This window comes from Acinonyx jubatus, chromosome E2 (assembly GCF_027475565.1).
Source record: "Acinonyx jubatus isolate Ajub_Pintada_27869175 chromosome E2, VMU_Ajub_asm_v1.0, whole genome shotgun sequence".
NCBI classification, from domain to species: domain Eukaryota; kingdom Metazoa; phylum Chordata; class Mammalia; order Carnivora; family Felidae; genus Acinonyx; species Acinonyx jubatus.
The window spans coordinates 59,228,501-59,248,741 of NC_069396.1; the positions used below are offsets into that span (position 1 = coordinate 59,228,501).

The 20,241-nt window shown below is 48.9% G+C and overlaps 1 protein-coding gene across 11 annotated transcripts; it reads left to right on the forward strand.

The window, feature by feature from the left end:
- Positions 1-347: 347 nt before the first annotated feature.
- On the forward strand, positions 348-19,986 carry LOC106989507 (zinc finger protein 154-like). 11 transcript variants are annotated; one of them, XM_027037441.2, is made up of 6 exons: positions 348-594; positions 6,575-7,082; positions 10,279-10,712; positions 14,520-14,558; positions 16,411-16,537; positions 17,332-19,076. In XM_027037441.2, exons 3-6 carry the CDS (start codon positions 10,365-10,367, stop codon positions 18,642-18,644), a joined length of 1,827 nt encoding a protein of 608 aa, XP_026893242.1. In that variant the 5' UTR covers positions 348-594; positions 6,575-7,082; positions 10,279-10,364; the 3' UTR covers positions 18,645-19,076. The 11 variants fall into 11 exon arrangements, with proteins under 11 accessions (XP_026893242.1, XP_026893243.1, XP_014943484.2 ...); XM_027037442.2 differs by lacking the exons at positions 348-594; positions 6,575-7,082 and adding an exon at positions 9,092-10,028 and having other exon boundaries at positions 10,276-10,712; XM_015087998.3 differs by lacking the exons at positions 348-594; positions 6,575-7,082 and adding an exon at positions 9,092-10,028.
- The last annotated feature ends 255 nt before the right edge of the window (positions 19,987-20,241 follow it).

Consider the following 20,241-nt stretch of genomic DNA (forward strand, 5'->3'; position numbering starts at 1 on the left):
TGTGTCCCTTTGGTGGTGTAGCCTTTGGGAATTTCCTGTGCTTCCCAGAGTCTGTAGTAACAGACCTCTATTTGGGACACTTGGCCTAGACTGCATTCAGAGGAAATCTGGGTATACGCTGTAAGAGTCAGCGACCCCATGCTGCATCACAGGAGTCCAGGAATTCCATTTCCACGGGCAGGCTCACGTTGTCCCGCGGCGTCCATCCCGAAATCAGGAAGGACCTCATTCCCCACGACGGGGCGGGGAGCCGCCAGGGAACCACACGCTACCCAGAAGGCTCCGCGGCAGGCCATCGTGAGAGCCGAGCCAATGAAAACGCAGCATGGATTCCGGTAGCGGCGCCTGTGGGGCGGGACTTCCGGTGGCGTTCCTCTGGTGTTGCGCGTCTTCGAGTTCTTGGGCCGTTTGACTGGTGCAGGGTCTTGGGGATGCTGGGTTCCTTCGAAGCGGATGCAAGGTTCCAGAGGAGGTGATGTTCCCGCCGCTAAGGCGGCTGCGAGGCGCCCTCGTCCCTGCCGGGTCGCCTGCCGCGTTCCGCCCCGCTCTTCCCACTGGTCGGAGGAGGAGGCCGCGCGCGTGAAGCCAGTGCAGGTGGGTGCTGCGACCCCGGGGCCCTCGGCCGTCCGCCCCCGCCCGGAGGGCCGAGGCCAGAATGGAGGAGCGCCCGGTTAGCTCCCCGCAGTCGGGCCCCCAGGGCGCGAGCAGAGGGCGTTCTTGTTCTGGTCCCGGTCCCGCCCGCCCGTAGGGGCTGCTGAGTCGGGACCCGGGGCCGAGGGGTGAGGGGGAGGGTCGCTGGCAGGGACGGCGTGAGCCGCTGAAATCCGTGAAGGGGCGGGGATGGGAGGGGCTGCGATTTGGTGACTTAAAGAAATACGTATTTGTTAAGGTGACCAAAATGTATTTCTGCTATATATCTGGTCTTAGTGCATAGTTCCTGGCTCATAGCTTCCAAAACTGTTGGAATTTCGTAAGTGTTGACAGTGGTAAAGTTGTGTTTTGTCCTACGAATGGGGTGAGTTTTGGAAGCACCTAAGCTGGTTGCCTGGAGAACCAACCTGGTGATTAGAGGGTGGTAACTTTAAGTCCCTCCCCTCCCCCCAACCTGACCCCACCCCACCCCACCCCACGCTATCCTACCCTACCCTACCCTTCCCTTCCCTACCCTACTCCTTGGGAGAAGGGAGATGGGCTGGAGGTCGAACCAATAGCCAGTGGCCAGCGATTGAATGAGCCATGGTTATATGATGCAGCCTCCAAAGTACCCTTAAAGGACAGGGTTCAGAGAGCTTCCGGGTTGGTAAGCACCTGGAGATTTGAGGAGAGTGGTGCACCTGGAGACTGCAAGGATACTCTGTGCCCTGTTTTCATACCTTGCCGTGTGCGTCTCTTCCATTTTGGCTGTTTCTGAGTTAATACCCTTTTGTAATAAATCGGTGATCTAGGAGGAAAATGTTTCTCTGAGTTTTGTGAACCATTCTAGCAAATCAGTTAAACCTGAGGAGAAGGGGTCTTGGGAACCTCTGATTTATAACCAGTCAGTGGGAAGCACCAGTAACAGCCTGGGCTTGCAGCTGGCATCTGAAATGGCAGGGGGTTGAGGGTGGGGGTACCGGCCTGTAGGACTGAACCCTTAACCTGTGAATCTGATGCTAATTCCTGATACATAGTGTCAGAATTGAATTCTTGGACATCCTTCTGGCTTTTAAGAATTGTTTGATGTTGTGTGAGGAACCCCAGGGACCTCCCCCCAACTCCACACACACACACACACACACACACACACACACACACACACTTGTTGGCATTGGTTCCAGGGACCTAATTTAGGGGCATATCCATATTTGAAGTTTAAAATTATTGAAAGGGGAATGGGAAACTAGCGAGGAGGACAACCCGGCAATAGACTCCAGGAGATTTTATGGTGGGGGCTGGACCAGAGGAGGGGCAGTAGAAGAGAGATGTGGTAAGAATTTGGATAGATCAGGGACACCTGGGTGGCTCAGTTGGTTAAGCATTCGACGCTTGGTTTCGGCTCAGGTTATGATCTCATGGTTCTGAGTTTGAGAACCACACGGACAGTGTGGAGCCTACTTGGGATTTTCTCTCCCCCTCTGTACTCTGTCTCTCTCTAAATAAATTAATTAATTTAAAAAAAGAATTTGGGTAGATCATAAAGTTAGAGTCAACAGGATTTCCTGCTCCATCCAGCATGTCTGTGAATAAAAGGGAGTGAAAGACCATCCAAAGTTTTTATTTTTGCCTGGACATTTGAAAGAAAGGAGGTGGGGAAGTCAGTGCAGGGAGCAGGTTTCACAGAGATTTTGAGTTACATCTTAGACATGTGATTCTGAGAGGTCTCAAGATGGAGAGGAGACTTCTCATGATAGGTGGGCTTGAAGGTTTAGAGGTGAGGGAAGAGGGCTGGAGATAAATGTTAAATGGTGGGGACCTCGGACTGGATCAGGTCAGAGTCTGGGGATCAGATTGAAGAAGGAGGGTTTTGAGGTTCTTTCAGATGGGTCCTGCGGTGGGGTAGGGAAGGCCTGGGACCCATGTGTATCGCTGATTCTCTTTCAGAGATGAGGTGAATTCTGGCCTGTGTGTGGAGAGAGGGAGGTCCAGATGAGGTGAGGTGTTGGCAGGATGACTGAGGTGTGAATTGGTGTGGCTCCTCCCCTGCAGGCTAAGCAGCCACTCAAGACCACTCCCTGTGGAACAAAGCCAAGGTCAGCCGAGCCCCAGACCAGGGCACTGCTGCCTCCCCTCCCCTCTGCTGTGCAGTCCAGGGCTCCCCACATGCCGTCTTCCGAGATGATGGCACGAGGACTAGTAGTCTTCAGCGCTCCCCTTAACTTCAGGACGTCTGAAACAGCTACTGATTTGAATGCTAACAAAGCAGCATCCTTCCAAATACATAGGCATAGGCCGGCAACTAGAAATGAGCGCAGTGAATTACTTAAATTTATCCACACACTTAATAATTGGTGTAAGAGTTACTTTATTTTTAAGCATTTGCTTATGATGTAAGTTTCATGCATCACATCCTCTTAAAAACTTACAAAGTGGGAAAAATACACTCCCAAACGTTTAAAGTCCTACCACTTCATTTGCACTGAAAACAGACAAAACCCTGGATGCTGTGGACTGTAAGCTGATACATAGTGGATACATAGTGTGCTACTGATGTGTGATACCAGTATCACCCTGTGAGGGGGGAACAGTCTTATTCCCATTGTATGGGATAAGGACACAGACCTCCCTGAGGGTCAGTCTTTCTCCAGAGTCACATGGCTAGTAAGAGGCAGCAGTGAGCCCTGAGGAGCTCGGTGTGGACCATCAGACTGACATTGCTTTGCTGGAGGGCAGAGCAGGCCTGGTGGTTCAGCTCAACTTGTAGGACCTTAACCGTGGTTACCCATTTCTCATGGCTTCCCTCCTTCTGCACCTGCACCAATGGAGGGAGGCGTGTGGACCCCAGTAAAGCTGTGCTTCTGGTTTCATATGGGGCATCTTTGTGTTATGGTGGCAGTGCCATTGGGGATCAGGTAGGGGAAGGAGGGGGCTAAATCTGTGTCTCAGGTGGGTGCCAGGTTGGTGGGGGTGGGGATCACAAACACGGGAGGAACTGGAGGGCTGTTGGGGGGGGGGTGTGCATGTGAGGTGGAGGGTCGTAAAGCCTTCTGAGGAGGCAGTGGACATAAGAAGGTTGTTGAGGTGCCCACAGTGAAGGTCAGACACCAGGGCGGGCGGGCCTGTTACCCCTCTGTGGCCTCGGCAAGGTTTTCTGGTGACCCTCACCTGGATTGTTTATTTGGGCTGGTAGATTAGTTGGGTGGGGGAAATGGGATCGGCCAGATTCATTGCAAGTCTGGGGCTTTGAATGAGAGGTGGTGAGAGGTCAGGATCGCTTCTGAGATTGTGAGACCCTCACACAGGTCTCTGTGGCTAAGCTAAAGCAAGAAACAGTTGGGCGAGGATACTTTGGTGTTATGATAGAAGACTCTGGCAGATTAGGAGGCCGGCTGCATTTGCACTGCCTGGGTTCCGTGTGCGGACTGGGCATGTTGGAGGGTCAAAGAAATGCCTACCGTGTGGTCCTGGGGGCTATGGTGGCATTGTCTTCCCTGTCCAAGGTCAGGTACCCCAGGCCTTCCTGTCCTCTTGCTCATGTACTTGGGGCCTGCCTATGCCAGCAACTTCAGGCACTGATCGTGTCACCACCACTTGTAGGGACCATTGGGTTTGTTTTAAGACTTTCCTCTGAAGGTCTCATAAATTTAGAAGGTGGGATGTTGATGTCGTGTGGGTCACTCTGGGTGGATGTCCGGTACTCTCTTTCTCTGTCTTTTCCCCTGGACACGCCTCTTCCAGGCCCCGGTGGTTGCTCGCACTAAGCAGTAGTAGAGCCCCAGGCACCTGACAGAGGAACGTTACTTCCGCAACATCAAGAGATGCTCAAAAAAAGGTGGCCCTCACACGGAGCATCTGTTCTGTGTCCATCACTGTATGATGCCTGGGGCAGTGGCCGCCTTATTTATACCTTTTCTTTCCCACTAACATTTCAGTTCTGACTTTCGGCTCTCATCCTTTCCCTTCCACTGCTTCCTTGGAGGACTAACGTTTCAGATGGTGTGAAGTCTGCACATATCCTTAAATGGTCCTTGAACACGAGCTACTGTAATGCAATCTTTATTTCTTTTAATTTATATCCAAGTTAGTTAGCATATAGTGCAACAGTGATTTCAGGAGTAGATTCCTTAATGCCCCTGACCCATTTAGCCCATCCCCCCTCCAGCAACCCTCTGTTCTCCATATTTAAGAGTCTCTTCTCTTTTGTCCCCCTCCCTCTTTTTATATTATTTTTGCTTATGTTCATCTGTTTTGTCTCTTATGCTATTGGTCTTTCTCTAATTTCACTTAGCATAATACACTCCAGTTCTTCCCATGTAGTTGCAAATGGCAAGATTTCATTCCTTTTGATTGCCAAGTAATACTCCATTGTATACATATACACTACATCTACATTATCCATTCATCCATTGATGAACAGGGCTCTTTCCATACTTTGGCTATTGTTGATAGTGTTGCTGTCAACATTGGGGTTCATGTGTCCCTTCGAAACAGCACACCTATATCCTGTGGATAAATGCCTAGTAGTGCAATTGCTGGGCCGTAGGGTAGTTCTATTTTTAATTTTTTGAGGAACCTCCATACTGTTTTCCAGAGTGGCGGCACCAGTTTGCATTCCGACCAGCAGTGCAAAAGGGACCTTCTCTCTCTGCATCCTCGCCAACATCTGTCGTTGCCTGAGTTGTTAATGTTAGCCCTTCTGACAGTTGTGAGGTGGTATCTCATGGTGGTTTTGATTTGCATTTCCCTGATGATGAGGGATGTGGAGCATTTTTTTCATGTGTCGGTTGGCCATCTGGATGTCTTCCTTGGAGAAGTGTCTATCATGTCTTTTGCCCATTTCTTCCCTGGATTATTTGTTTTTTGGGTGTTGAGTTTCATAAGTTCTTTATTAATTTTGGATACTAACCCTTTATCTGATAGGTGTTTTGCAAATATCTTCTCCCCTTCCGTAGGCTGTGTTTTAGTTTTGCTGATTGTTTCCTTCACTGTGCAAAAGCTTTTTATTTTGATGAGGTCCCCAGAGTTCATTTTTGCTTTGGTTTCCCTTGCCTCTGGAGACACATTGAGTAAGAAATTGCCATGGCTGAGGTCAAAGAGGTTGTTGCCTATTTTCTCCTTGAGGATTTTGATGGCTTCCTGTCTGCATTTAGGTCTTTCATCTATTTGGAGTTTATTTTTGTGTATGGTATAGGAGAGTGGTCCAGGTTCATTTTTCTTCATATCACTATCCCGTTTTCCCAGCACCATTAGCTGATGAGACTGTCTTCTTTATTCCATTGGATATTCTTTCCTGCTTTGTCAATCTTGATCATTACAGCTTTGTAATTCATCTTGAAGTCTGGAATTGTGATGCCTTCAGCTTTGGTTTTCTTTTTCAACATTTCTTTGGCTATTCGGGGTCTTTTCTGGTTCCATACAAATTTTAGGATTATTTGTTCTAGCTCTGTGAAGAATGCTGGTGTTATTTTGATAGGGATTGCATTGAATATATAGATTGCTTTGGGTAGTATTGGCATTTAAAAAATAATTGTTCTTCCAGTCCATGAGTATGGAATCTTTTTCCATTTCTTTGTGTCTTCTTCAATTTCTTTCATAAGCTTTCTATAATTTCCAGTGTGCAAGCACACATTTCTGGGTCTGGACTCAGTCTTCTACCCAGTGCTCACCAGTCACCAGCAGCCATGGCCTTGTTGAAAAGTCATTTGCAGAGGACACTTGGGGAGCCCACCTCTCCTCCCTGCCCTCACCCCTTTCTCATTTCCTTGCCCAGAGTCCCATCGTGGGCGCTGGCCAGGCTGAGCTCTGCACAGAAGGCCTTCCTCTCACCGTCTCGAGTCCCCCAGACTTGTCAGCAGTCCCCTGGCCTTATCCGTAGGTGTGTCTGACAGGCATTCCGGACAAGGCTGCCTATGCTTGACCAGCATTTCTCTGCCTACAGGTTGCTGGCATGGAGCCCAGGACGAGGAGGCCCCTTCAGAGCAAGGTGTCTATAGGAGCGTCACGGGTCAGGACTCCAAAGCCAGGTCCGTCAGTCCATGAGGCCCAGCCCTGTGAGATGTGTGTCCTGCTCTGGAGAGACACTTTGCACTCGGCTGAGCAGGGTGGAACCTACCCTGAGCATGGCCTGTACACTCGTGGGGCAGACCTACACCTGCATCAGACGAAGCAGAATAGAGAGAAGCTTGGCATAAAGGACGAGCAGAGCCCTTCATTTGTTAGGGGCCACACAGTTCATCTGACCTTGGCCTGGAGGGAGGGTGGGAAGGACTTCGCAGTCTTTCTCCTGCCCCTGGCCACGCAGTGGGTAGCCACACGGGGACACTGATGCAGGGAGGCCTTTGAAAGTGGACAGAATGGGTGTCTGTGCACTAAGCATGGGAAGCCTCAGCCACAGCACATACTGTGGAGCAGCCACAAGTCCACCCTGGATGAGACCAAGGAGACCGGTGAGTGAGGTAGGACGCTTTGTAGGCGCAACTCCAACTTTCACACATAGATTTCTTCGACACCTTGCTTTCAATTCCTTTTGCACCTACCCCAAAAAAGTAGAATCGTTGATTCATGTGGTATTATGGTCATGTTTTGAGCAATTGTTTTCCATAATACTGGTACCATTTTATGTTCCTGTGCACCTGCCCACCGTGTGTGAAGTTTCTAGTTTCTCTTCATCCTTTGCAACATATAGATTTTTTTAATATATATATATATAATAGGTATTCTAGGGATATATTTTGTAGTTTTAGTTTTCATTTCTCTAATGATTAATGTGTGGTCGTTGAGCATATTTATTTTGGAGAAATATCTATTCAAGTCTTTTGCTCATGTTTTAATTGGCTAATGTATTTTCTTTGTTATTGAATTATGAGTTCTTTATACAAGTCCTCTGTATATTCTGGATATTAATCCCCTATCAGATTTGCAAATATTTTCTCCCCTTCCCCCATTCCGCATGTTGCATTTTCACTCATACGTGCATTTCCCATATGTTGATTGTTTTCTTTGGTGCACAGGCATTTTAAATTTTGATATAGTCCACTTTATCAATTTTTATCTTTCATTGTATGGTGCTATATGTCTAGGAAATCCTTGTCAAGTCCAGTGTGAGAAAGCTTTCTTCCCTTCTAAGTTACATGGTTTGAGAACCATGTGTAAGTCTTTAATCCATGTTGAGTTCATTTTTGTATAACGCTATAATGTAGCCCCAGTTTTCACATGTGGTATGTCCAGTTTTCCCTGCGCCTTTTCAAATGACTGGACTTTCCCTATTGAAGTCCTTTACAGCCGTGTCCAAATCATTTGACCATCTGTGAGAATTTATTTCTATGCTCTGAATTCTATTTCATAGGTGTATGTGTATCACTGTCTCATACCAGAATCACAGTGTTTTGATATATACTTTTATAAAATACTGTCTTAATTCCACTTTGAAGCCTGGCATGAAGCCAGTCAGCTCCCCTTTTGGAATATCTGATTAATTCCACACCCCCAAATACTCCCCATATCAGGCTCTCACCCATACCGGTCCTGATGGCCTTAACACCTCAGAACCAGGTACCGGACAGCTAAGGATGCCCCTGTGCCCTGGAGTCTAAGAAATTATTCAGCCCACACGGATCCTGGGAAACCTACCTTGCTATGCATACACTGCCCCTTCCAGCTCCAGCTTGCTGTCACGCTGCCCCTCACTACAAGCCCCTGTTGGGTTCTGTTTGACCTTCTCTTGTTCCCAGCTGTAAGTTATGAAGAGCTTTGCCTTTTATCTATGTGAGTGGTATTTGTTCTCACCTGCCATCATCATCCTCAACAACACAAAAAATTTTTTAAAGACCTTTCAGTCTTACACAACACCTACACACCCAGAAGAGTACTGTGTGTGTGGTGAATGTTGTAAAGTTTTCAGCCAGTAGCCTGTCTTCATGGTGCACCAGGAAGTTCACAATGTCAGCATCGTGAGAGGTTAGAAGTCAGCCAGAATTGCACCTCCTGGGCTAAATATGTGGGTTGGTTTCATGAACTCTTCCACTTTCAGAGCTGCTTGGGGTGGCACTGCCACTGTCTATCCGAGAAGCCATCTCTCTTTTACCAGGTGTCAGGGAGCCCAGCAGATTGCTGTGCTCTCTTCATCTGGAGTAGTCACCAGGGTTGGGGAGGCCTCATTCCTTACACCTTACCTCCTATCAGTTTGGGGGGGACATCACCCATCTTTGGACAAGGGTACTTGAGCTGGCTTCACCTCCCAGCTCACAGAGGTTTCCCAACGTTTCCCTTCTTTGGGGGCATTGTCTCTGACTGTCTCATGAGACTTGTAATGGATTTTTCTAGCCACTAGGTTACCCAACACAGGAACTCCCTGGTCACCCCACTGGCTTTTGTGATAATAAAAGTCTTACTCTTTTTTTTTTTTTTAATGTTTATTTACTCTTGATGAGAGAGAAAGAGCATGAGGGAGGGAGGGGCAGAAAGAGAGGGAGACACAGAATCCGAAGCAGGCTCCAGGCTCTGAGCTACACCACAAGATCATGACCTGAGCCAAAGTCAGACACTTAACCAACTGAGCCAACCAGGTGCCCCTAAAAGTATTCTTTAAACTATATTTACTGTATTCGCTGTGGGTGAGAACAGAATTGGACTCGGATGGAATGAAAGAATGAACGGGTTTTGGGGGGCCTCTCTTTTGTGTGTTTCAGAGGGAATAGGAGGATAAAGAAGAACTCTCAGTCCAGATTTGGTTCAATTTGCATTGCTACATGATGCATCCCGGGAAGGTTTACAGGACTTCTGTACTCGGGGTGCAAAGAATATCTGTAGTTATCCAGTCTGCTAGTCTACTCGAGGGTGGGGTAGGGCAGTCGCCCTGGCAATCCTTGCATTCAGCAGCAGCATGAGTTGGGTCATTTGTACTCAGGCTGTCCCATATTCCAGGTATTGCTGAGAAGTATAGCTCCTCAGTCTCCCCTGACTTACAGGCACTTGCGGGGTATTTGTTATGATGTACAGATACCTCAAGTGCAAAGCTATGTCTTCACAGCTTCATTGAAGCTGGTATTTCTCAGTGATTTTTAAATACGAGAAAAAGAAGTCCCGATTTAGTCATAACCTCTGATTTCCTTTGTAAGCCTGTGCTCACCTTAATTCCCTCACTTCTCAGACTTCAGTGAGATCTAACCTCGTGCAGATGGCCAAGAGCTATTTTGGCCACGGGTGAATAGCTACATCATCATTGATTTCAGTAGTTTCATTTCTTCTGGGATAGTCTCAAGTGCCCATGCATTGTCACTGCAGTCGCACGTGGAATTATATTTACTTCCCAGCAAGGAAAAAAGATCACAAAATCCAATCCTGCCGCTTCTCTGTCTCCGTCTCCCTGTTCAGAAGCCCGCTGTCCCAATGTGGTAAGTCACTCCCACTTTTGAGATAGGGTGTTAAATTCTAAAAAAGAATGCATGGAGTTAAGAGTTGGACATCACTAGCCCTTTTTTTCTAACAGTGAAACTCCTACAATTGATTCTAAAGTTTCAGTCTAACATGAAAAGCAGTAAGATGGTATTTTAGATCCCAGCTCTGGGTGGAGGTACTTTATGTCTGAGTGACAATTGGGTTTGCACTTTGGGGGACATCTGAAATAATTTCTGTGATCAGCAGACATTCAATGAAAATCTGGGTGTGACCCCCTCCAAGAAGCCGGAGCCCCCCTCAGAACGTTCAGACCCCCCTTCCCAGCACCCCTCATGGTGCGGCGGGACAGCTGCCGGAGGTCAGGATGGAGACCCGTGCGGAGGTTGGCGTCTCCATCAGGACTACGTTACCCAGAAGGCAGTGTGCCACACTGGGCCAGTGAGGGCTCAAGGAGCGAGGCACTTCCGCCCAGCGGACGGCATGTAGGCGGGCCTTCCGGCGTCGGCCTCCAGCGACATGTTGTAAATTTGGTTCTGTCCAGCGCTCGGAAGCTCAGGTTGCTGGGACTGCCCAAGGTAACGGAGCGGGGACGCGCAGGGCCGGCTGCTCGGAGACTCAGCGTGGCTGTCGTGCGGGCTGAGCACTGCGGTGCCACGGTCGCCGTGGCGGTTCCCATCCAGGTAAATGCTGCGTTTCTCTGGGCCCTCACCCCCTCAGCTCTTCTTATTCATTGAAATTTCGTATTTTTGTTCTTACGAGGGTCCTGTTTACCTTGGTCTTCCGAATTCTGGAATGTCGCCTGCCCGAGGAGAGTGGCACAGAATGCGTGTGCAGCTGAATAGCCGGCTGTAAGATTAGTGCTAACCTCCTACACACGGCCAGGAGCTTATTGCTTGTACTCATTGCTGTTAACCTCTTACCTTTGGGTTTCTTCCCGAGTAGCACGAGCGTCGCGGTGCAGCTGCGCTCGCCAAAGCCTGATCCGTTCCAGGGAGAGGGAAGCCGGCAAGGGCTGTTCTAAACATTAGCCCGCTGGGGCATATGGAGTGGCTGCTCGTGGGCCGGGCTGGGGCTGAGGGTGGTAGCTCTGGTCGCGGCCAGTCTTGCTGCGAATTGGAGGACAAGGTGAGCGAGGGTGTGAGCGCGCCCCCTGCTGGCTGACCGTTCCGTTCTCGCGTTCCCACTGGCCGGGGAAGAGCTGGGGTCTAGACAGCACCCCGGCACCCAGCTCCGCGGTTCTTCCGCGGCCACCGTGGCCCTCTCCAAGGTTAAGCTGTTGTCCGATAGCTTCAGCACCTCTGTGGGAAGTCCTCAGCATCGTAGTTTAGATGAAAGATTGATGGGTTATTGCAGTCACAGCACCGTACAGCTGTTCGTTTTTCTGCGTAGTATTCTGGGATATGAGTATACAAACAAAATGTTTTTATATGTGTCTGCCCATGGTTTTCTGCATTTATAAACACTGGTACTGTAGCCACATGTTTTGGGCTATACAAGCATACAGTTGTCTAGCATTCTGTATTAAAGATAGCCCACTTTCCACAAGTAGTGGTAGGTTTAAATTTATGATTCCAGGGGCACCTGGGTGGCTCAGTTGGTTGTGCATCTGACTTCGGGGCAGGTCATGATCTCGCGGTTTGTGAGTTTGAGCCCTACATCGGGCTCTGTGCTGATAGCTGGGAGCCTGCTTCAGATTCTGTGTCTCCCTCTAAAATGAATGTAAAAAAAATTTTTTTTTAATTTATGATGCCAGATTGGTTTTCAAAATGTTACCAATCTACATACATATAATAGTTTACAACATTTAGCTAATTTCTATAGTGTTACTAGCAGTGGGCAACGTCAGGCTTGTGATGTCAGCCTTACTGAGTTGGTTTTTTGGGTTTTTTTTTTTTTTTAACATTTATTTATTTTTGAGACAGAGACAGAGCACGATGGGGGAGGGGCAGAGAGAGAGGGAGACACAGAATCTCAGGCAGGTTCTGAGCTGTCAGCCACAGTCTGACCAGGCACCCCACGCCTTACTGAGTTTTGCTTTATTTTTGTTCATTACTGTTAACTTTACATTTGCAGTTTTAAAAAGTACTTACTGGAATTCTCATTTACATACACAAGGTTTTTTAATTCACTAAGTATTAAAATTTTAAATAATTTAACAATTACAGAGGGTTCACGAATTTGTGTAATTTTTGCTCAACTGTGTAACTGGTCATTTCAGTTTTTATGACAAAATGTAACAGGAGCCCCCAGGAGCCCTTTGTTTCAATGTAGTGGGATTCTTTACTGTGATACTTTGGTCTGAGAAATCTGTTCTTCTGTTAACTTGTAAGAGACATAATTTTTTGTCTTCCAAGTTAAGCCTATGCAGGGGAAATTACATCATTTTTTAAAAAGATTATTAGGCTCCATACCCAACTTGGGGCTGGAACTCAAAGAGTCACGCGCTTTACCAACTGAGCCAGCCAGGTGTCCCTGTGTGCATTGTTTAAAGTAGAGGTGTAAATTTTTATGTTGCCACACAACAATTTATAAGCTGCTACTATTTTAATGCTCTGTAGCACCACTAAAGCATCCAGATCCATGCACACATGCATGACCCACTTCATGATCTCTGTAGTTTTTCCAACCTAAATCCTATGACAATCGTTTTCTTACTAGAACAGCTTTATACTGTGCTAATCTCTTTTGGAACAATTACTCTTGTATGTTAAAGTGATGTTTAATGTTTATTCTTATTTACAACAATCTTGTCACTTAAAAAAAATTTTTTTTGAGAGAGAGTGAGAGCTCAGGAGGGCAGAGAGGGCCACAAAGGATCCGAAGGAGGCTGTCGGCACAGAGCCTGGCAGTAGGGCTCTAGCTCATGAACTGCGAGATCACGATCTGAGCCAAAGTTGGATGCTTAACCAGCTGAGTCACCCAGGCGCCCCAGCCTTGTCACTTTTTGGAAATAGCTTCTCATGTTCTAAAATACTTGGGATTTTTATGTTTGCAGCTATGACTTGGTCTGCTCCCAGGAAAACTCAAGGATTTTAGCAAGACTGTGTAGTCCTTTTGTATTTGGAGTAACACCAAGCATGCGTTTATAACATGCATAATATCAAGGTTTTGGCTTTGCTCTGAATCTTTTAGTACTATTGGGTTTGCAGTTGTAATGAAATCTAGGGAGTTGTCTTTTCTCCACATTTTCTTTCTTTTTCTTAGATGCATGTTGTCCAGATTTATTCTTCCCTCATCATTGATCTCACCCTTTATGGGGCATCTGGGTGGCTCCGTCAGTTATGTGTCCAACTTGGGCTCAGATCATGATCTCGCAGTTCATGAGTTCAACCCCCGTGTCAGGCTCTGTGCTGACAACTCAGAACCTGGAGCCTGCTTCGGATTCTGTGTCTCTTTCCCTGTCTGCTCCTCCCCTACCCATGCTCTGTCTCCTTCAAAAATAAACGTTAGGGGAAAAAATTTAGTGTTACTCTTTAAGTATAGTCATTTCTTTTGTTTGTAGTTTTTCAGATTCTGTCTCATGATGTAGTTTTCTTAAATTGTGATTTATATTTGTTAAAATTAATATAAAGTTATTGTACTTAAACTAACATGTTCACTTTCTGATCTTATTTTGTGCCCCATTACTAATTTTACATAACATTACATAAAACTTTTAGAGGATACATGCCCACAAGGTTTGTGGTTTTTTGATTGGTTATCTTCCTGTATCATCTTCTTGTAGTATAGCAAGAGAAAATGATAGGATGTTTCAAGTAAGATACTTTGCTAAAGTGGGCAGGAATTAGTCATTGTAAGGATAAAAAGTAATGTTTCAGCGTCAGCAGTTCTATAGAATGGGGATGGAACAAAAACTAGGCCTTAGCTTCTTTCCTTTCTCTTAAGTTGAAACGGTCAGAAATGCAGTTACCCCAACCTGCTGGAGGCCGAACACCCTTCCTGGGTTCCCAGCACCAATTCCTTTATCAGAGCTTCATTTTGGACACACAATCACGTAAGCGGTGGTTTGATATGTTACCTTACCCAGTGGAGAGAATATATCTGCACCATTTCTTTCTGAACATTTATGGAAAAACTGGAAAAGGAAGTATAAAGAGTCACGTTCATGACCAGCTATTAGGGCTAAACTAAACTACAAGATACAGGAAGAGAAGAGTGTATTTTGGGCACAGGAAGAAGCAGAATACGAAGGAATAAAAATGGAAGGGTCGGAAACACACTGAGACATGGACATAATTTATCCCTTATTCTTCCTGCTCGCTGGCCTGAGGGCAGCTACTCCAACACAACACAACCCCATCAGCCTTTTCACTCCTGGAAAGTCAAGATGCATGTGCTTTGGGCACAACTGAACACTCTCTGCCTTCTTTCATAAAGGCTGGATTTTCCCCCTTTGGCTTTCCTCTGTACCTAAAAATACTGTGTTTCACATTTCTGTCTATACCCGCGATGGGACTTAAACTAACGTGGCCCTGCTCTTCCTGCAGGTTCTGCTTTCAGCAGAAGCACTTATGGACCCTGCACTGGTGAGTGTCAGGTGTCCTGGAACTCCTGCTGCCACCCTCCCTGCCCTTGGTGTCTAGAGCCTCTAGCTAAGCCCTCAGTCCTGGTCAGAGGTTACATGCAGAGGGATCCCCACTTGTGGCAAGTCGTGGGGTGAGTGTGAAAGGGTGTCTTAGGTTTAAGAATCGGTGCCGTGGCTTTGGAGGAGAGACAGAGATGAGAGTGGCCAGGGGAATGTTCTAGGTCCGTTAGGACTGTTATGTCTGGTGAGAACAGAGGACAAGGAGGCTAGAGTCAGGCCTGGGGTGTAGCCTGAGCTGGGGTTCTGTTCTGAGAGGGAGGGTGATGGCCACACAGTTCTGGAGTAGAGGAGAAAGCCAGCTGGCTCAGGTCTTCAGAAGCTGCCCCTGGCTAGAGTGCACTCCACAGTGGGGGAGAGGGAGACACGGAGATCATGTACACAGCTCGTGTAGTCAGAGCTCTACATCGGCCAGTACTGGTTGTAGCTGGGCCAAATAGCTGGTAGATGCAGAGGTAGGAGAAGGATTTGGCTTCACGTAGGGCTGACCAGGGGCACCTGGGTGGCTCGAGTTGGTTAAGCATCCGACTTTGGCTCTGTCGTGATCTCACGGGTTGTGGGTTTAAGCCTTGTGTCACACCCTGTGCTAACAGCTCAGAGCCTGGAGTCTACTTTGGGTTCTGTGTCTCCCTCTCTCTCTGCCCCTCCCGCACTTGCATGCACTGTCCCTCTCTCTCTCTCAAAAATAAACATTAAAAAAAGTTTTAAGTAAAGTAGGGCTGATCAGATTTTCTTTTTAAAAATATATTTATTTATTTTAAGAGAGAGAGAACACAAAAGCTGGCCCTACACACCCACTGGGGAGTCCAACGCAAGGCTTGAACCCACAAACTGCAATGCAAGATCATGACCTGAGCAGATTTTCTCATGTGGAGGGTTCACAGATGACTCCATGGTTTTTTGTAGGAGTAGCTTTTGTAAGAATATGAGGAATTCTCTTTTGGCCCTGTTGATTCTCAAATGTTTCAGAGACTTCCAAGTATAGGTGACCACTGGAGAGCTGGTCCCCCACTTCTCAGGACATCCACACCAAGGCTGAACTCTGGATCTGATATGGTGGGGGCACGTTCCCAGTCATAGTGGCATTGCCCTTGGGGAACAAGGGAGGGGAGCTGTGGACAGTGCATAGACAAGACAGCATAACAGTTGTTACCAGGAATTTAGAAGGAGGTATGGGGAGGGGAAAGTCTAACAGGTGGCCAGATTTTCATGGGAGTGGATATGAGATCAGAGCAATAATGGGGGTGAGTTGGTAGAGTAGACTGGTACTTGTTCACCTGTGTATGCACCCCTCCAACCAGGCTCTTGTGGTGGTTCTCTCAGAAGGTCATCAGATGAACTTACAGGACCTCCCAGGACCTAAATGACTGGCGAAGAGACACAACATAACTATAGAAGCAGAATGTTACCAAGGGTATTTAGATCTGCATGTGATCTAAACCAGCACCAAGGTCAAGTGGGGAAGGCCCTTCCCTTGGAGGTTAGGATCTATGATCACACTTGCCCAGCACTTCTTCCGCATGACACACAGACACAAGTCAATGGTGGGGACCAGCTGTGTGAGTAGGAGCTTGAGAGAGAATGCTAGGCCCCAGCTGCTTACACCTGGGAGGCAGGGTGCTGGGGACTCAGATGTCTTGCAGGAAAGGGATGGGAGTCCTGCATCTCAGTGTGGGGGAGGGGGAGTGGGGGGTCAGGAGCAGGGAGTGAGTGAATCTGGAGGTTGGGGTTCGGGGCAGTTACCGGGTCCTGCCGGGAGAGGCTGCTTATCGACGCAACTGTCCCCATCATCACAGGGCTCCATGACCTTTGAGGACGTGGCCGTGTACTTTTCCCAGGAGGAGTGGAGGCTTCTTGACGAGGCTCAGCGACACCTGTACCGGGACGTGATGCTGGAGGTCTTTGCACTTGTTGTGTCATTGGGTAAGGCCCTCCCCTCCCCCCAACCCCCACATCCTGGGCTGGCCCCCGGCTTTCCTCTTCATTCTGGGCACAGAGGCTGGGGCGTGGAGATACCTCACAAGCAGCCCCAACCCCAGTTGTTCAGAGGGGCCCTCGGTCAAGGTTTCTGGGACATTTTTGTTTCCTGAGGTGGTTTGGGGGCTGGTTGCCCTGGGCCTGCACTGACCACTTAGCTGTCCCAAGTTTGCCTTAAGGACTTGCATCTTCTAGGTCCCCTGTTATCCAGCTGGAGCTGGGAGAACACGGGGTACATGACCACGTGGGTACGCCTCCAAGTGGGGGACACTTGCATGTGGAAGTTGGCGACAGGGAGAGGATGTGAAATGGCTGGGGATCCTGACAGGAACAGGTCCCGGGCTCACAACGCTGCCCTGATGCCAAGGTCAGAGGCTCTCCTGTCTTCCCTGCCCTTCCTTGGCACTCTGCCCCCTTCCCTCACCTGTCTTCTACCCTTCATTGGGATCTCCCCCAGATCACTGCTCCTTCTGCTGTGCTCACCACCCCCAAGCCTATGCTTGACCCACCACACGGTCTGTGCCCATATCCTTAAAGTAATACTCGAACACCAGTCGCCAAGGCCCTGGTGAAAACACACTCCCCCCCCAGAAGTGAGTTGTGGACCCAGCCTCTCCTCCCTGCACCACACACCGTCCTCGTCCTCGTGTCTTCACCAGCTGAGTCCCCTCTGCCGTGTGAAGCACAGAACTGCCTCCTCCTGCTGACGGAGCTGCTCAGCATTTCTTCTCTGCTTTCAGGCTGCTGGCACGGAGCAGGGGCTGAGGAGGCACCTTCAGAGCAGAGCATCCCCATAGGAGTGTCACAGGTCAGCATCGCAAAGGCAGATCTGTCCCCCCACGAGGTGCACAGCCCGGACTCCGAAGGGGATTTGCATCCAGCCAAGAACCCAGGAGCAAGCCCTGGGCAGAAAGTGTGTGGGACCGGGGGGAAGCCTCAGGAGCACCAGAAGCAGCACAGTAGAGAAAGACGCCCGCGAAGGAACACGAAGAGCCATGCCACCCACCCCCCACCACAGAAGCCCGTCCCTGCTGACCCAGGCCTTCTCCCCCAGCTCGCTCACAGTCGGGGGACACCCACTGAGGACACCAGCTGTACAGAGCCCTTTCACCACAGACAGAGACACTACACGTGCGGTGACTGTGGGAAAGCCTTCTGCCGGAAATACAGACTCACCCAGCATCAGAGAGTCCACACGGGAGAAAGGCCATATGAGTGCAGCGAGTGTGGGAAAACCTTCAGCTACAAACACATACTCGTCCAGCACCAGAGAGTCCACACTGGAGAGAGGCCTTACGAGTGCAGCGTGTGTGGGAAAGCCTTCAGTAACAAACCCACACTCGTTCGGCACCAGCGAATTCACACTGGAGAGAGGCCTTATGAATGCGGTGAGTGCGGGAAATTCTTTAGCCAAAGCTCCAGCCTTAGTGAACATCAGAGGATTCACACTGGGGCACGGCCTTATAAATGTGGTGAGTGTGGGAAATTCTTCACCTCCAACTCCAACCTGATTAAACACCGGAGAGTCCACACCGGAACAAGGCCTTATGAGTGCAGCCAATGTGGGAAATTCTTTAACCAAAGCCCCAGCCTCATTAAACACCAGAGAATTCACACTGGCGAAAAGCCTTATGAATGTAGCGAATGTGGGAAACTCTTTAGCCAAAGTTCCACCCTCATTAAGCACCAGAGAGTTCACACCGGGGCAAGGCCTTACAAGTGCAACGAATGTGGGAAACTTTTTAGCCAGAGCTTTGGCCTCACCCAACACCACAGAGTCCACACAGGAGAAAAGCCCTACGAGTGCCGTGCCTGTGGGGAATCCTTTAGCCACAGCACACAACTTACTCAGCACCGGAAAGTTCACACCGCAGAGAGCCCTCCCCCGTGCAGGAGCCGTGGAGAAGTGTTCCGCCACTGGTCAGCTCTCATCGACCACCGGAAACTCCACAGCCCCGCTCGACCTCATGAGTGCACCGCGTGTGGGAAAGCCTTCAGCCGCAGGTCTAACCTCCTGCGACACCACAAAGTTCACAGGGGAGGAGGGCCTTAGAATGAGCGGGGGCCGCACCATGTCAAGAGCCCATCCTCACCACAGTCTGAGCCTATGGGGCAAAGGGGGCTAGGCTGTACTTTCTAACCTGTCTAGAACCCTCGTGTTGGTCAGTGCAGGTTTCTCCCACGTGTGTCCCAAACACTGTATGCCTCAGTGTGGATGGTTTCATGGCACAGGGTAGCTCTCACTCTAGAGTTTTGGGCACAAGGCCTCCTACGATAGAATGAAGGGCAGTCCCAATTTTTGGGGACTAATCTTGTGTCCCAGATGTACGGGTTTGTGGTTGAGTCTGGAGGTTTCCCTGAGAGGAACTGTGTGGGTGTTTTTTTTTCTTTTTTTAATATTTATTTTTGAGAGAGACAGGGCATGAGCAGGGGAGAGGCAGAGAGAGGGAGACACAGGATCTGAGCTGTCAGCACAGAGCCCCATGTGGGCCTCAAACCCATGGACCATGGGATCATGAGCTGAAGTCAGATGCTTACCCAACTGATCCCCCCAGCACCCCAAGGATCAGCTTCTCTTTCTCACATAGGATGTCACAGTGCCCCAGGTCCCAATACAGAGCCTTGTGCCATCACATCTGCTGGGCTGGTATCATGGATTCCAGGCACCAGGTAGGAGCCAGCTGTGCAGTACAGACACATTTAGCGAAATGGTGGGGGACTTACAAAGTGGAGGGGCTGCGATGCCTACACCAATGCCCTGGGGGCTACGGCCAATTTCAGGTAAGGGCCTTGTGGACGACATTCTGAGGCCCTATAGAGCTGACAGCGCTCCTGTGGCTGGGGTTCTATTGCGCTACAGTTAAGGTGTTCGGGGCGGGGGGTTGAAAACCAAACTCGAAATGCAGACACGAAGGCAGCAGGCACGTGGTCTTTCTCACCCACGGAGCGTAGCTTGTAAACTCCGGTGCGGTTGCTGGCCAGCGGGATGCAAGAGCTGTGTCCTGTGGGGTGGCCAGATTTCAATTTTCCAAGGTTTTCCCGATGTTCAGATTTTTCCGCAGAAGCATTTCCACTCGGCATGCGATAGACTTCAAGTGTACTTGAAAACCGAAAACTGGTGCTGGTAGACTTTACTGGATGTGCACTCATGAAACCATCGTACTCCACCACAGGTCCTTTGTCTTGTAACCTCTGCCTGGATTCCCACGCAGGCCGTCACTTTCTTTCGTACCTTCGCTAGTTTGTGTTCTCTAGAATTTTACATGTTGGAATCTTACTGTGGCTCCTTTTTACGGGTACATAATAGTACATGATTACTTCGACAATTACCAGTGAATAGTTGGAATTTTTTTTTTTTTTAAACAAGTGGAAGACACCATTATTCACTCATCTAACACAAAGGATGACGAGGGTTCGGGGGTTGTTGCCAGCCTGGCCGTCACAAGGCACAGTTGTGCCAAATGTACATCTCCATCCCCCTAGTAGTGCAAGGCCTGAGTCCCAGCGAACTGAAACAGGCCAAGCTCTCCCCCGGGGGACATGGTTGCTCTGAGTTCTGCCGGCGTCCTCTCCCGTAGAAGCCTGGTCAGATTTGTTCCGTCTTTTCCACAAGTGGTTTTCAAAGGTGTGTGAGTGCAATCTCCCCCTGC

Bases quoted from the DNA above. Each gene is read 5' to 3' on its own strand.
- LOC106989507 (XM_027037441.2), top strand. From the start codon at position 10,365: ATGGTGCGGCGGGACAGCTGCCGGAGGTCAGGATGGAGACCCGTGCGG. The intron at 10,713-14,519 runs GTAAATGCTGCG...CTCTTCCTGCAG, and splicing joins CCGTGGCGGTTCCCATCCAG to GTTCTGCTTTCAGCAGAAGC. The intron at 14,559-16,410 runs GTGAGTGTCAGG...CCATCATCACAG, and splicing joins CACTTATGGACCCTGCACTG to GGCTCCATGACCTTTGAGGA.